Source organism: Diadema setosum, chromosome 8 (assembly GCF_964275005.1).
Source record: "Diadema setosum chromosome 8, eeDiaSeto1, whole genome shotgun sequence".
NCBI classification, from domain to species: domain Eukaryota; kingdom Metazoa; phylum Echinodermata; class Echinoidea; order Diadematoida; family Diadematidae; genus Diadema; species Diadema setosum.
In genome coordinates, this window is record NC_092692.1 from 21,704,983 (window position 1) to 21,721,923 (window position 16,941).

At 38.2% G+C, this 16,941-nt stretch overlaps 1 protein-coding gene across 1 annotated transcript in view; it reads right to left on the reverse strand.

Moving 5' to 3' along the window:
• Window positions 1–16,503, reverse strand: part of LOC140232149 (protein CLEC16A-like) — a 242,261-nt gene extending 225,758 nt beyond the window's left edge. The window contains exon 1 of the mRNA XM_072312295.1: window positions 16,365–16,503. Coding sequence (XP_072168396.1) covers window positions 16,365–16,441 — 77 coding nt within the window. The 5' untranslated portion in view covers window positions 16,442–16,503. The remainder of the gene's footprint in view (window positions 1–16,364) is intronic.
• Window positions 16,504–16,941: the final 438 nt, after the last annotated feature.

Below are 16,941 nucleotides of genomic sequence, written 5' to 3' on the forward strand. Positions count from 1 at the left end.
CCCCCCCCCCCCCACCACCATCTCTCTCTCTCTTTCTTCCTATTCCCCTCTCTTTCTCTCGGAAAAAAAAAGACACATTGGTTTATAACCACTAAATCAGACGTTTGTATTGTTAATCTTCTGACAATGCGAACAGTTGCTTTTGATTTCATAAAGAATCTGTCACAAATTTTCAAGTGGGTATCAATGAAATATATTTAAGTTTGTTTAGAGTCATGTCACAACAAAACCTGGAAATGCACTGGAAATAGAGGATTTAAATGGGAAGACTTCTCACATTAAACAGCATGCAATTGATTACTGCAATGAGCATAATGCAATGGTGTTGAGACATGTGCACTAGAAATCCTCAGACTCGGAAGCCCAGCAAGTACGTTGTAAACACACCCCTGTACTCTTTGCCGGATGGAGACAGAATGCACCACAATGTCATCTATGCAAATAGCCCTTTGGGCAGCTGAGGCATATTTCAGTGTATGCACACACACGTGATGCGGTGCAGAGGGCGGCATACATTAAATGCATGGTGTTTTCTCCTTGGTGAAGGCTTAAACCTAGCCTTTGTGCAAAGCATTATTATCTAATGATAATAATAATAAACCATATTTATATGGCGCATATCACAAAAATAGATCAATGTCTCTATGCGCATTGAAGGAAAAAGGAACTAATAAATAAAAATAAGGAAAATAGACATGTGTGAGATAGAGAGGAGGCAAAACAAGATGAAAAGTGACAGAGCTGTGACAAACATTGCTTAGTTTTAAACCTGGTCCACGGACATGTTAAAGAGATATGTTTTCAATATAACAGATCTCAAAAGTGGATATGAAAAATGGGTGCCCAGATCAAAAAGTCACTTGCCAAGACAGTAATACAAACAAACATAGAGTTGCCATGGGCTTAAAGGGAATGGCTAGTAATTGATCAGTGGGAATGCTGGGGGATGATTGTTCCAATCCTTGTGGGATTCATAAAGAGTACATTATATATCTATCGTTGTGTGAAAATTATTTGCTTCAGAATGGTCTCATATTCAAGTAATGTGCAGTTTAATGCCCCGTCACTGTACAGGCATGCTAACCTGGAACATTAAACTACACATTACTTGAATATGAGACCATTCTGAGGCAAAACATTTTCACACAATGATAGATACTGAACAATCATCCTCCAGCATTCCCACTGATCAGTTACTAGCCATCCCCTTTAATATGGGTATTACGTATGTTCAACAGTTAGATACAATATCTACTGTATGTCAGCTTTCTTGTAAATACAAAACTGTTCTCCATGCACACAGCTTGTATACGACTTACAAACAAAAGGTTATCTGGATGTATTTAATGCACATATTGCAAACTATAGATTTTTGCTACTACAGTGTACCTTAATCTCATTTTCTCATTTTTCTGTGAGAACAAATACATTGCATACGTTGTAGGAGGTGGAGTATAGTGTATGGTTTAAGTTACACTGATTTCTAGTTTCCTATGTGCATTTGATTACTTTATGAAAAAGGTCGGTCAGAAATCAGCCCGGATTCCAGACAATTCTTTCCTAGCACACACTACATTGTATCTGTACAAACATAGTATCGGTGTGCACAATATGATGCAGTCAAGTGGATATTTCCGCCAGCTCACCAATGTTCTTCAGCCATGAACAGGGACCCCTTGCACTCCTTTTCCTTCACACCACTACAACTAGAGGACATGAAAAACAATTCTCATGGAAGGTCTGCACGTGTACTATACACACACCTGAGGGGAACGGTGTCCAAAATCAAGTTCTGAAACACGATGCAAAAACTAACAATTCTGTGTGTGCGTGTGTGTGTGTGTGTTGCAGCGTGATGATGCCATCTAAGTCAAACAATCTTCTCATTCATTTCTACAACATATGCCAGTAGTGAAAGTTAAGAAAAAAAGTCTTTTGATCCCCAGTGGTCACACATCATTTGACATATTTCACAGATATCTTAATACACTTGTAGTATTACATTAGTTGTATATTCAACAGTGATTGGGTGTCTAAATTAATCATTTTACAATATATATCTTCATGTATGCATTGTTATCAAATCTATATCAAAATACTAGAGAGAGTTTCCTAGTGAATTGGTCATGTTGAATCAAGTGTTTATGTATTAGTCTATGTCAAATTACTTATGTTGGTGTCTTCTCATCCAATGATGGCTGCACCTTAACTACAAAATTCATAACTTTTGAACAGATTGTCCTATAATCCTCAAACTTTTACTGATGTTTTCAACTAATGTTGCTGCATTCGCTCAATCCACATTTATACCTGTATTTGGGTTTCATTCTCCTTTAATGATGCACACTTCAGATTGAAATAAAACAAAAAAACTAAGCAAAACAAAACAATGATCTGGTCATTTGTATCAATATGATGTTCATTCAATTAGACCCTAACCTGAGAAACACAAAACTTCAAAGCACAAGACTATATTATTAGCTATATCTCAAGGGGTATACTGTATTGGCTGCCTCCAAGACAAACAGAAGCACACTGCTACCTCCCTATTCATAACACTGAGGAAATTTGCATGGCTGCTTCAAATCAACTCTTTAGCTCCAGAAATGTTTGATGTTTGACTCTTTGAGAGAACTCTACAGTGCCCCTGCGCCCCCCCCCCCCCCCATGAATCACTACCAGGGGAATAGTAACTCACACTGTGAGTGACAACACAAACTTCCTTTGCAACATGAGCACAATATGCACACGAAATGCATTATTTACCATTTGCAGATGAAACCAAAAACCAGCGTGCTTCAAAATAGTTCTAAAATGTGAGTTTGGAATAGAAACAACCAATGTAAAAATACTCATCAGTATATTCAGTTGTGGTTTATTCAGAAAAATAGTGACATCTCCATATATTTTAGGATTTACTGCAAAATTTGTATGGTAGGATGTTTTGTGATACAATTGACCTACACATACCAGGTATGTATCAAATGTGATATCTTTTTTTTTTAAATCACTGCTCCCAATGGTAAACAATATCTATACAGTGTAGTCAAAGTAGCATCTAGTCATAAACAAAGGATATTTGCCCCAATGAGAAGATCTGTTTTAATAAGACTAGTGATATTAAAACAGCACACCAATGAAATGAATTCTTACAAGTATTCAAACCATACAAAACATAGCAAAAGATGTTTCTTCTAAGTACTGTTACTTGCCAAAAATGGGCAGTTTGGTATTAACTTAATAGGCAAGGGCATTGAACTTGAACAAAACAAGCAAGTGTCCATTAGCATTACTTGCCTGGTACTGAATTTTATGGGCATGTTTAATCAAACATTTTCTCAGGTACAATCACAATTCCAAATGTGTTTGAGGCATGTTCTGGCCATAGATTAATTATACACAGCCCAGTCGCTGTACGTACGTAGCGACAGGGCTGTACAGGCGGGACCACCAACCACGAAGAGAGCTCAGCGATCAGATTCCGATTGCTTTGAATTTTGATACTTAAGATCATTTTTGTCACCTCAAACTCATCTAATACAATCTTCAACAAGGAAAAGTAGAATTTACGCGGTGCGTAATATATGTCCCCGCCGGAAGTACATGTAGCATTTTGTAGCAAAATGTACAATAAGTCACAAATCAAGGTCAAAGGTCAAAGAAATCAAAGGTCAAAATTCTGTGTAGCAGTTTTGAAGCCCTCACCTGCTGCCATCACATAAAGCAAATGGAATCGAAATCGGGTTAGAAATGGCAAAGGAGTAGCATTTTGTAGCCATTGTACAATATAGGTAAAAAATCAAGGTCAAAGGTCAAAGAAGTCAAAGGTCAAAATTGTGTGTAGAAGTTTTGAAGCCCTCACCTAGTGCCATCACATAAAGCAAACGGAATCGAAATCGGGTTAGAAATGGCGAAGGAGTAGCATTTTGTAGCAAAATATACAATACAGGTAAAAAATCAAGGTCAAAGGTCAAAGAAGTCAAAGGTCAACATTTTATGAAGAAGTTTTGAAGCCCTTACGTATCGCCATCACATAAAGCAAACAGAATCAAAATCGGGTTAGAAATGGTGAAGGAGTACAATCGTGTAGCATTTTGTAGCCAATGTACAATGTAGGTCAAAAATCAAGGTCAAAGGTCAAAGAAGTCAAAGGTCAAAATTCTGTGTAGAAGTTTTGAAGCCCTCACCTAGTGCCATCACATAAAGTGAGCGGAATCGAAATCGGGTTAGAAATGGCGAAGGAGTAGCATTTTGTAGCAAAATGTACAATACAGGTCAAAAAAATCAAGGTCAAAGGTCAAAGAAGTCAAAGGTCAAAATTCTGTGTAGAAGTTTTGAAGCCCTCAACTAGTGCCATCACATAAAGCAAACGGAATCGAAATCGGGTTAGAAATGGCGAAGGAGTAGCATTTTGTAGCAAAATGTACAATATAGGTCAAAGGTCAAGGTCAAAGGTCACAACTGAAATTCTGTGTAGAAGTTTCAAAGCTCCCACATAGTGCTATCATATAAAGCAAACAGAATCAAAATTGGCTCATAAATGACAGAGAAGTAGCAAATTGAAGATTTTGAACACACACGGACGCACACACGGACACACGGACGCACGGACACACGGACGGAACACACACACAGACACACACACGTACGGGGCCCGTTTCATAGTCCCCTGCTCGAACTCGTTCGGCGGGGACAATAATGAGACTCTATATCTATGCTATCAGTATTCAAATTTACGTTGTGAAACTTACCGAAATTGATGATTATATCCAGCATGTCCAAACAGTACATTATCTTTCACGCCAGGCCAATCTTAATACAGTATCGGGAGGTCACATGATGTGAATGCCCTTTCAAAAGGTCGCGCTGTCGACCGTGCTGCTACACTCAAGCAGCGCACGCACGCATAAGATCTCTCCGCAGCAGACGACGTTGGGCAGAACGCCATACGGTATAGGTTCTGTAATATGTTCTCAACGCACACGCGGCGCTCGCTGAAGGCGCAATTTTGAATTCTGCAACGATGAACCCTGACGGTCAAAAACTGCGCCAGAAATTGTCTTTTTTTTTTTTGTTCCACGGACTTATCGCAAGGGCTCTCTATGGACCCGGTGTGGCGAACAATGCTTCTGTAATACAAGCATGCATTTAACGTGAGTAACGTATTCTGTTTTTAGAAGAAAAGTATAAATTTTTATAAGTTTTGTGGTTGTGTTGAGGTTCCCTACTTTGAAGCTGCATGCCTCGCCCTTTGGAGCCACACACATCTTTCTGCAAAGTAGCAGTAGATATAACCCGTATAGTATGCAAAACTGTATTGAAACGTGATTAGAATCCCCAGGTTCCCCATGATATCAATTTCCAACTGTGTCCTTATTTGACCTCTACTTCCCTGGTTTGAATGGAATAAAGCAGCAGCAGTGAGCGCAATGAAAATTGCAAAATCATGATGATGTGATTTCTGGATAAAAATGGCATCCCAAGAAGCATGTTTCAAACAAGTTTATGTATACGTGCCTTTAGAATTGCCTAAGTTTGAAATACAATGTATGGTTCTTCTTTTGCATTAGATGAATGCAGCTTTTTTTTCTCTTCCCTCCAGGGCAGCAGACATTGTAGAAAGTGGGCGTGTACCAAACACTCTGCCATTTGAATGGAATAGGCATAGCCCTTTTCAGCCCCATCAAAGTACATGTTCAAAGGGGATATGACACTATTTTTTTTCAATAATTGATATGATGCATCATGTATTCACTGAGACTATGACAGAAGGTTTTGAGCAGAGTACTTATTAAAAATAAATTAAAAAATAAATTGTTGTATTGAGTTCCCTTTTTCATACTTACTATGAACCATGTTATGGAAATGATACTTTGTAAAAACAAACTTTAAGCGAAGCAAGAAGAAACTTTCACATCCCATCAATTTCCTGAATGATATCAGATTGCACAAACAAAACAATTTCTTTCCAGACTCTTTTTCAATCTAAAAACACAACTTTTCATTGCAATACAAGTACACTATCAAAGGAGGTACACGTACATGGGTTATCGTACTGAATGCATACTGTAACTTTCCTACAGTACAGTACATTTACATTGTAGCTTGGTAATATAGTGGACGCTACCTGCATGGAGAGTTGACAAACTTGTTTTTTTTTTTCTACACAGTGTGAATTGCTGTATAAGGCAGTTTCAAAGTTGAGACTCTTTAAAGAATGCCCAGGATAGTACATAAAAACAACAACAACAACAAAATATATAAGGCAACTGCCTAATGCTACACAATATGATCTGAATACCAATCAACATTCTGGATCTGCCAACTGAGAATATACAGTATACATTATCATATTCAGTAGTACTTGTACATTGTACCAGTACTGTGTTCATCAACAGCAAAATAGAGAAGGATTTCATGTACATTAACTGCACAAAATTCAGGGTTAATAAGCTGACTTGGCAAAGGTCTGCATGAGGTTCTCGGACTTTCCCATGTGGAGTTAAATTTTCCAGTTCTAACTGAAGTGCTGGTTTTATATTTTTAGCTTGCACAGTGAGAGGAAATCATTAATTTGTTTTTGTACATTTTTTGTTTGCTTGGTTGTTTGTTTGTTTGTTTGTTTGTTTGTTTGTTTGTTTGTTTGTTCAGGATAGGTAAAGTATCCATCAACACATGGATTCTCGGGACCAGCTCGAACTACAAAAAAAAAGGTCTTCGTGGTAATCCATCTCAAAATGTCACATCTATCATGTATTGAGAATGCTTGATGTGAGAACACTGAATCAGGAGTGTACTTGCTTTCATATGGTACAAGCCTGGCAGGCAAGAGCTTGCATGTAAAGTAGAGGGGAAGATTGATACCATAATGACAACAATGTGATAATTCAGCTACTCTGAATTGATGATAAATACACTCCAGGTGACTGATGAGCCAGCTCAGAGAATACAATACAATAACAAAAACAAAAATAGAAAGATCACCGAAAATAGAAAATGGACATTTAGGCTTAGCAGTGACTTTTCTATAGCTTATCTGAAAGAACTAGAATTATCACTGAAGGTGATTGATACCCCCGCCCCTAGTGTTGCTTTATAGTATGTGATGTCATGAGGGCAATGACATTAACTCTTAATGTGCCAGGCCCAAAACCCCTAACGTGCCAGAGGATTTTACCTAACGCCAGAACGTTTCGAAACTGCACTGACAATGAAATTTAAAACCGTCATATCTCTGAAACTATTGACTGTTTTGAGTTGAGTTCTACACAACATATATCAAGAAACGTTTGTTCTTTCGTGTCATGTAGTCAGTTTGCCATAACATCCTTCTGAACCTGAAATATCGCAGAAATAATTGATACATCAGAAAAATTATTAGAAATTTTTGTGCAGTATGGAACAAAAGAGTCAGTCGTGTCTTTTCTTCAATAGAACGCTCCCTTGACTCTGTGAGAAAGTTTTAGAGCAATATCTCCTCTTTCAAATGATAACAAAATTGCGTTCTAGAATTGTATGATTCCAAAGATACTAGCAGTTTATTTTGTCCTAGCAATTTCTCTTTCTGCCTCAGTAATTCATTCCCACATCTGAGTCCTTTAGTCCCAGATGCTGTATTTGAAACTAAAGTGATTGTCCCGGGCCCTGGAAGAGTGTCTTTTGTCCACTTGAGAAGGAAGAGCCCACTAATCCTTCTTTTGTCTAAGCGGACCACGGGCGGGGGAACTCTATTGAAATCGGCAGGTCTTTGTCCGCGCGCAATTCCTATGCTAGCGTGGGGACGATTAGTGACGTTCATCAAAACAAAAGGATGAAAGACTTGACCGACGAACGAAAGCTGACCCTCTTTGAGGGACAAAATCAAAAGAGCTTCCCGCAGGACAGCATCCAAGCAGAACAATGCGGCTGGAACCGCATAGACAATACACGCAGATTCAATAGCATACACACGTGTGATTTACCAATGAGTCTTTTGATCCATACACATCTCGCAGGGGGTGCGCTCGCTGCGGATTTTCCCGACGCGAAAAAAAATACATCTAGCTGAAAAATCATGTAATTACTCAAAATTTTCTAATGTAAGCATGCTCACATTTTTAGTGGAAACGATGGCTATGCTAATCAGCTACCACTACATATCATTGGCAGTTTCTTGGTGTAACACATTACGGTACCAGAAGAACTTGAATGATCAATGCTTTTCTTGCTCTTCTTAGTCGCCGATCGGCGACCATGGCACGTCAGGACTAAGGTCGCCGTTCGGCGACCATGGCACGTTAAGAGTTAATACCAAGTTTGTGCACTTGTCGAATTGGAAACAGAATAATCTTAGTTTACTGTACAATTACAGAGTTGACACTGAGTTCCACAAGGTTTGGGTAAAAAGTGTGGTTACCATGGCAATGCATCGTCTGATACAAACACAAGGGACATTTTGCATTTTAACTACACTTAAAGGACAAGTTCACCTTCATAAACATAAGGATTGAGAGAATGCAACAATATTAGTAGAACACATCAGTGAAAGTTTGAGGACAATTGGACAATCGATGCAAAAGTTATGAATTTTTAAAATTTTTGTGTTGGAACCGCTGGATGAGGAGACTACTACAGCTTGTGAGTCATATACGTACAACAGTATAAAGAAAATGTAAAGAAAATTCAACATATTTTTACTTTTTTTCGCATAATAAAAGAGCACTTGACTTGCCTCTTTCTAAAGGCAGGGGGAATAATATTACCCATAACATTTGTCGGTAACGAGTCGGGGGAATGTGTACTTTTTTCAAAAGATGAAATTATGTGAAATTCTCTTTATATTTTCCTTATATTGTTGTACGCATGTGACATCTAAGTTATTCACACACTGCAGTAGTCTTCTCATCCAGCGGTTACTGCACAAAAGCTTCAAAAATTCATAAATTTTGAACGGATTGTCCAATTTTCCTCAAACTTTCAATGATGTGTTCTACTAATATTGCTACATTCTCTCAATCCTTATGTTTATGAAAGTGAACTTGTCCTTTAAAGACCATCATACACACCAAATTTGACCTTCATAGCTTGAATGGTTTATTTTGATACAAAAATGAGTGGTTACCATGGCAACACATTTTCCTTAAACTAACACATTGGTGTCTTGCAAAACTACTGTACAGTTTTAGATCATGATACATGTACGTACTAAATTTGACTTTAATTGCTTGAATGATGGAAAAGTTACTCGATCTGCAAGGTTTTGGTGAAATTGTGGTTACCATGGCAACGGTTTGTGTGACAAACACAAAAATTATGTGTTCCACATCTATACCTCAGGGCCATAATGCCTACCAAATTTGGTTTCAATTGCTTGAAAACTGTGGAAGAAGTTCACTCCACAGGATTTTTAAAAAAATGCGGTTACCATGGCAATGCACTGTCCGATACAAATACAAAGGACATTTTGCAAAACTACACTTAAAGAGCATCATACACACCAAATTTCACCTTCATAGATTATATGGTTCAGTTTGATACAAAAATGAGTGGTTACCATGGCAACACATTTTTCTTATATTAACACATTGGTGTCTTGCATAACTACACCTCCCAATCATCTATAAATTTGACCTTGATTGCTTGAATGATGTGGAAGTTATTCAATCCGCAAGGTTTTGGTAAAATTATGGTTACCATGGCAACGCTTTGTCCGACAAACACAAAAATTATGTCTTCCACATCTATGCCTCAAGGCCATAATGCCTACCAAATTTGATTTCAATTGCTTCAAAACTGTGGAAGTTGTTCACTCTACAAGATTTTGAAGAAAACATGCGGTTACCATGGCAACGCTTTGTCAAGTATAAACACACAGAGTGTCTTGCATAACTACACCTATAGATCATCATAGATACCAATTTTGAAATTGATTGCTTAAATACTATGGAAGTTATTCAATCCACAATGTTTTGGTAAAATTATGGTTACCATGGCAACGCTTGTCCGACAAACACAAAAAACATGTCTTGCACATCTATACCTCAATATCATCTTTTACCCGAAGTTTCATTTAAATTGCTTCAAAACTGTAGAAGGAGTTCGCGACGCAAGATTTTGCAACAGACCGACCGACCGCCCGACCAACATCATGGTGATTCCTATATACCCCCTTCACACTACACTGTACGTGTGGCGGGGGTATAATTAACAAATTTAAGATTACATTCCTCTACCTCTCTCTCTCTTCCTATACCCTCTCTCTATTACATCCCTGACTTTAATGTATTTCACTACTGCAGTCTGTATTATGTTGTCTATTGTTTCCCCTAGAAGGTCAATATGCTCTAAATTCAGGGTGAAATTCCCCATCCCTCCTACAAGGAGGTGACTTTGCTTATTCTCACCTCCCTGCTCCTACCCCCAAGGCAAACTCACATAAAGGCTCAATCTAAAGCATGTTTGATGGAAATTTGCAAGGGCATTTTAAATTAGCAGCTACAATTGTACGTACATGTACCAACATATACATGAAGTTAAATCAATATGAGACAACTCTATGCATGTACAAGTAAGACCCCAAAGTTCAAGAGAAGGGGTGCAGAATAGCCTACCAGCAAAAAGGTACACAGAATTTACACATGTACACTGTACATGTCATTGCAGCGTGAAAGTATCTAGATTCATGATGAGACACTTTTTTTGTTTGTATGTAGTGCACACCAGCTTGTCGTAAGTGTATTTGATCGCGACTGATTTCTCTGAGACAGCAATCTAATCAATATCACACTGAGATGGATTTTGTGAGTGTGTCATTGCATGCATAATTTGTTCAATTTAAGCTATAATTATTGCAGTCAAGTAAACTTGAAGTATCACAAGTCCAACACATTTGGCAAGAGTGACACATTTATACTGCTTACAGAATTATATACATGTGTACTGTGGTCACAAGTGATGACCAAAATAAAACTTCTTCTGTAAATGTGACGTTAATTATGATTTCTCAATAATTGTCCTCCACAGACATATTTTTTCCTCCTATTATCAGTGTAAAATACAGGACCACAGGAAGCAAATTTTCCCATCAAATGACCATGATTCACTTCAGCATGCACTCAGTAATGTACAGGATTAATCACATCATGTGCACACTTTCATCAATCAATTTTAGTATGTACACGTACAAGTGTATGTACAGTACAATTATGGGAAAATCTGGTCTGAAACACAGCTGTTTAAACAGGCAGACCAGTTAAAACCACGCAACAACAAAAAAATGTTATCCAGTTGACTTTAATAGCGTTAGAAGCACCAGTTGAATAAAACTAAGTCAACGAACATACACTATTCCATTGGCAGCTAGCAGAGCAATCAGTATTTGCAGTCCTATGACTGTGACATGTTGGCACTGTTCTACATTTCCATGGTGCGTCAATGAATTTACATTTTCTCAATCTCAGGAAAAAAAAAAAAAAAAATCTGATTTTTCTTACTTGATCAGTATCGATCCAAGACAACCTATCCATACATTCTTGATTGTAGGAAAACAATGACATGCAGATTTAGGCAAAATGCTATTTGCAATATATTTAATGCATTCTGAAATACCAAAATCAATACCCCACAGGGAACCACTCAAGTAGACATAACTGTCAAGGTTATTTTGATTGGACACAAAGGACATCAAGGCATATTGTACTGGTATTCAACAAAGTAAAATTTGAATGATTCATGTATACAATTAATAGAATACAATTTAAGGTAAAAATTCCACATGAAAATAAACATGAACAGAGAACACAGGGTGCAATATTTTGATTATTACAATACGTGTACTTGCTGTACTTTGTTTAGTGTTATGTTACTTGTCTTTCAGTTATGTATATCTATTTTCCTTTACATGTGAAATTTTTAATGGAGATTGTTGCAAAGATTTTTGTGCCGTAGTGCATGACAATAAACGATCTGAATCTGAATCCTACTGCATCAATGTATACAATTGTACGTAAAGTATAAAGGAAAATATTTGAACATTGCACTTACAAAAGTCACAACAAATTCAACAAGTAAAAAAAAAAATATGAATTGGCATAATGGGTACATTATACACGTTCAAGTATTTCTAACTTATTTTAAGTACAGTGTATATTATTTGTGGAGAATATTGTCTGTCCACTGTGTCAATACATGGCATCAACTCAAATCCAGTAAGTCATGTGAAGGTCCTTGTTTGTCAAAAGCCATAAACAAGGACATCCAGCATTAAATGTAGATAATGCTAGAATTTCACTTTCCTTCCCACACAATGTGTACTACAGTGGGCACAGCTTTTTTTTTTTTTAGCAAAATAAAGGTTAACCTTGGATACAAGCATCACTGAAAAGCTTAACCTTAATCATACAGTTCAAATTATGACTGGAAATGATAAAAAGATTATGTCTTCTCTTCCAAACATCAATTCAATGCTTTCTATTCACATAAATATGCTTTGGAGGACAATTACTGAGAATCGAAGGTTTATTTGGTTGTTTTTTTTGATGGAGGCAAATACAGCAAGCAAATCATAAACTAGAAATGTCGCTATGGCGACTGGTATGCCTCCGCCATAATGTATGATTCTTCTAATAGCTCTATAGTACGTCTTGACAATATGTGATGACAGGTTCATCTAAATGGCAAAATATTGAGTTGACATGTTATAATGTGTTGAATGTTCACTTTCCTTGAACTAGGCTTATTATTAATTGGACGAATGGGTACATTTTCTAAGAGAGCACGTATTTGGGGGATTCGGGGACTTTAACCCTAACTAGGCCGGGCTATTTAGGTAGATCATAGAGCCGGGGGGGGGGGGGGGGGGCCTCCCAGGCCCCCCCTCCAGATCTCGGCCATCGACCGCGCGATCGCGACGAAAATTGGCACACATGTTGCCTATGATACGTAATCTAAAGTACCATGAAGTTAAATTTTTGAAAATTATCATTTATGCTAAATTATGCTAATTTATGTGTAATGATGCATGAAATCAGACAATTTGGTATAAATCTCTAAGTAAAGCTCAAAATGGGCACATTTTTTTGTGGAAATATTCTTTTCAGTGTCCTGAGCAAATATAAGAGAAAAAAATTACACCATCAGAAAAAATTTCCTAAGTATTTTATTGTTTTTTGAATTTCTTATGTATTTCCTTGTTTTTTCGACTTTATGTTTTTCATTGTTTTTTCGATGAAACTTGTCCGCGACATTGTTCCGAACAAGAAAATATGTTATTAATTGATTTTAATCCATAAAACCTCAAAATAATCATGCTTTTATGAAATTTGCCTGTAAGCACAGTTTGCATTGAAATTGTACACAAATTCACGTTTTTGAGCAATTTTTGGTCTGACATGCACGTATATATCTATGCGCAACTTCGGAACCGGGCGCCCGGGTATCGCAAATTTGGTGTCAAAAGATGCGGGAGACTCGAAAGAAAAAAGTCATGAAACGTCGCGACGATAGCTTTTCGCGTTAGCGATACATTGCGCGGAACGTCGAGGGGGGGGGCCTCGGAGGCCCCCCCCCGGCCTAGTTAGGGTTAACTTGACTTTTGACCCTTTCACAAGTCTCTATGCATTGAGTACAATAATTGTAATTTTCAAGGTACAGAGAAAAAGTGTAATTTCTGTATTAAATAGTAAATTGTTAGAATCTTAACCTGGCCTTTGACCCTTGACCTTTGACCTTATGACCTTAAAATTCCCAAGAGAATCACTGTCGGGCACAACATGCATATATAATTAGTTTCATGATGGTACCTTGAGCCACTTCCGATATGTGGAGGAAGAAGTGAAATTTAGCACTTTCACTTGACCTTTGACCTTTTGACCTTTGATTTTCTGGCCAAAAGCTTCCCAGAAAATTTCTATTGGGTAATGCATGTATACATCAAGTTTCAAGAAAAATCTCGCAGGCATTGCATAAATATGATGGAAAAAGTGAAACTTAATGAGTTGACCTCGACCTTTGACCCCCCAATCTTTGACCTAATGACCCCAAAATTCCCCAGATAATCACTGCCAATCAGTACATGCATATGTACTATGTTTCTTAAAGATACCTTGAACCATTTCCAAGATATGGAGAAAAAATTGAAATTTAAACATTTTCACTTGACCTTTGAACTTTGACCTCATTACCCCAAACTCTCACTAGAGAATCTTTATTGGGTGATACATGTATACACTAAGTTTCAAGAAAATACCACCCTGAGGCATTGCATAGATATGGGGGAAATTGTGAAATTTTGAGCATTTGACCTTGACCTTTGACCTTTGACCCTGAGCATCTGCACCCAAAAGTTGATAGGCACAACTTCACCCCCTCATACTTATACCTGCCAAGTTTCATTAGGATACCTCAAACGGTTTTTTAGTTATGCTGTCCACAAAATTGATTACGACAGACGGACGGACGGAAGGATGGACGGAAGGACGGAGGGATGGACAGACGGAAGGACGCACAACCCGAAAACATAATGCCTCCGGCGACACTTCGTGGCGGAGGCATAAGAATCTTGAGTTATGGTAGACAGCTAATTTTAATAGAGAAGTCTATGAGTAGGAGCTGTCTGAAAATATGTCATGGTGTCACCCATTGATTATATTTCACTTTATCTTGTATTTGTGAACATTTCTGCTTAAATATCAATTACCATTTAAAATACCGTATCAATATGTAGGGCTTGAAACCAGCACTTGACTGTTTGCCCCAGGGGAAGTAAAAACATAAAAATTTTAACATTTGCATTTTTCACCCGATCAGGCAAATACATTGTACTGTGATATGCCATATATTTCATGAGGTTTTTATTTTTGCAAATTATGCAAGTCAGGTGCTATTCGCAAATTTAACATGAGAAAATATCAACTCTAATAACATGAATACGTCTATGATCATGAATTTAACCGCTCTCAAACTTATTGCTCGTCCCAATTCAAGAAAAATCGGACTCACTACATGTTGCCCTACGGCGTATAGAGTAAAATGTGGATCATAAAATTAGAGGGTGGGGGGGGGGGGGCGGGGTTTAACCTTCCCAAAAGTGATCCAATAGACCAGTTTGTAATTCCACTTTGCGCATGAGCAGAAAAAGGTCATTTGTGGTTAACAGGAATTTTGGTTTGTAAATTCACTGCAAGATGAGCATCTGTGATGCGATGATTATTCATGTAATCTTTATCTAAATGGTGCTTGCCAGCACATCCACCTGACACGACAGCAAGAATGGTATAAAAATGCAAAAAGGAAATACTGTAAAAGTGGAAATTTTCGCATATTTCGCGCAACCAGAAACTAGCGCGAAAATAAAAGCACAAGTTCAAGTAGCTGATGTCTCGATCCCGCGGAATGAAAAACATGTAAAACTCTTCTTACCAGGCCAAGCGCAAAAAATTAGTCAAGTGAAAATATCCACTTTTACAGTATTTTGTTACAAAATCAGTCATTTCATCAGCGAATGAACATGAAAAACCACAGCGCAGCACGAAGTCGCATGCGTGAAAGTTCGTTCTTTACGCGCAATGCTATAAATAGAGGGGTTAGTTTTTTTTTTTTATGTCTGTACATTCTGGGTGTGCACTAACTATACACAGCCCAGTCGCTGTACATACATACGTAGCGTATTAACAGCGTCTGGTCAGGCTAGGTGTGCACTAACTGCAACCAGCCCGAACGCGAGCTCCCATAATAAAGTCCCACACTCCCCAGTAGTTTTTATACCTCTGCTGTTCGAAGGAGCGCTCCGGGCCCGGAGTTAGGTGTGCACTTGATTGAAAGATTGATCTGTATCCAGTATCTGGTCGTCGGGGTTATGTTCCGCAGAGACTAGACTACTGCTTCACGGAGTCCCCTCTTAGAATCCTATAGTTACATGAGAGAGGTAAATGTCCCATCCCCCCCCCCCCCCAATAAAAGGATAGTGTAAATGAATGGTTGTCTCGCTCGATCCAGCTGGATCCAGGGTCAAGGGAAGTGGAAAGAGATATACCTCCCTGCTCGATCCCACCAGACAGACGCCTAAGTAACGTTATTTAACATAGGTGTGCACTGTATCACTCACGTCACGGTACGTTCTAACTATAACAGCACAGACAGTAAAAACACCGCACCATATATCGCAAACAAGTGCTCATTTATGTTAACTATTTATGTTGTCGTTGGAGTAGTTTCTAACGGTGTTAGTACAGTAAACTGCGACCAGCCCGACCGAACGCTGTGTACAAAAAGCGCTAGCTAACTACGTTAGTACGGTTACACACGTCGTAAGACGTAAGGACGTGGTTGTACCGAAAGATGGAGTGAACGACTCGAAATTCATAAGTAAAGTAAATTTCATTCCTCACCTTAAATGTTCCAATGAATGAACATTCTTCGGTTTTCCACCTACGGGTCCAAACCAACCCTTTGGTTTCGAAAACATTTCGAATTTGTCTTACTTTACGGTGTCGAAAATTGTACGAACATTCACGTTTCAACAGTAACACTATGAGAGGTTCTATACGTATGTGAACGGCGCTCGCCGGCGGTAGTGAGTGGTGGTGGACAACACTCGTAGCGTAGCAGACACTCTACAGTCCGTTACAGGGCCCAGGCTACATGACGTACATCGTACTATCATGCCAGCTGTGCTATGAGTGGTACACGGTACAGCATGATATAGTCTTGAAATCCAGTTGATTTGAGAAATTATTATCGATGACTGTCACTTGCATTAAATTGCATCCGTTATGAAGGAATGCTTCATTTGTATTCAAAATACAAATATCAATTAATTCCATTTCATATCTTATTTTCTTCTCTTTTTTTTTAACCGACTGGAGTCATCTTTCACTACTCTACTACAGCAACAAAACTGATTACGCTGTACTACACTGTTTGACAATGGCAGTTTGGACTGTATTGTTTATAACACCCGGTCCC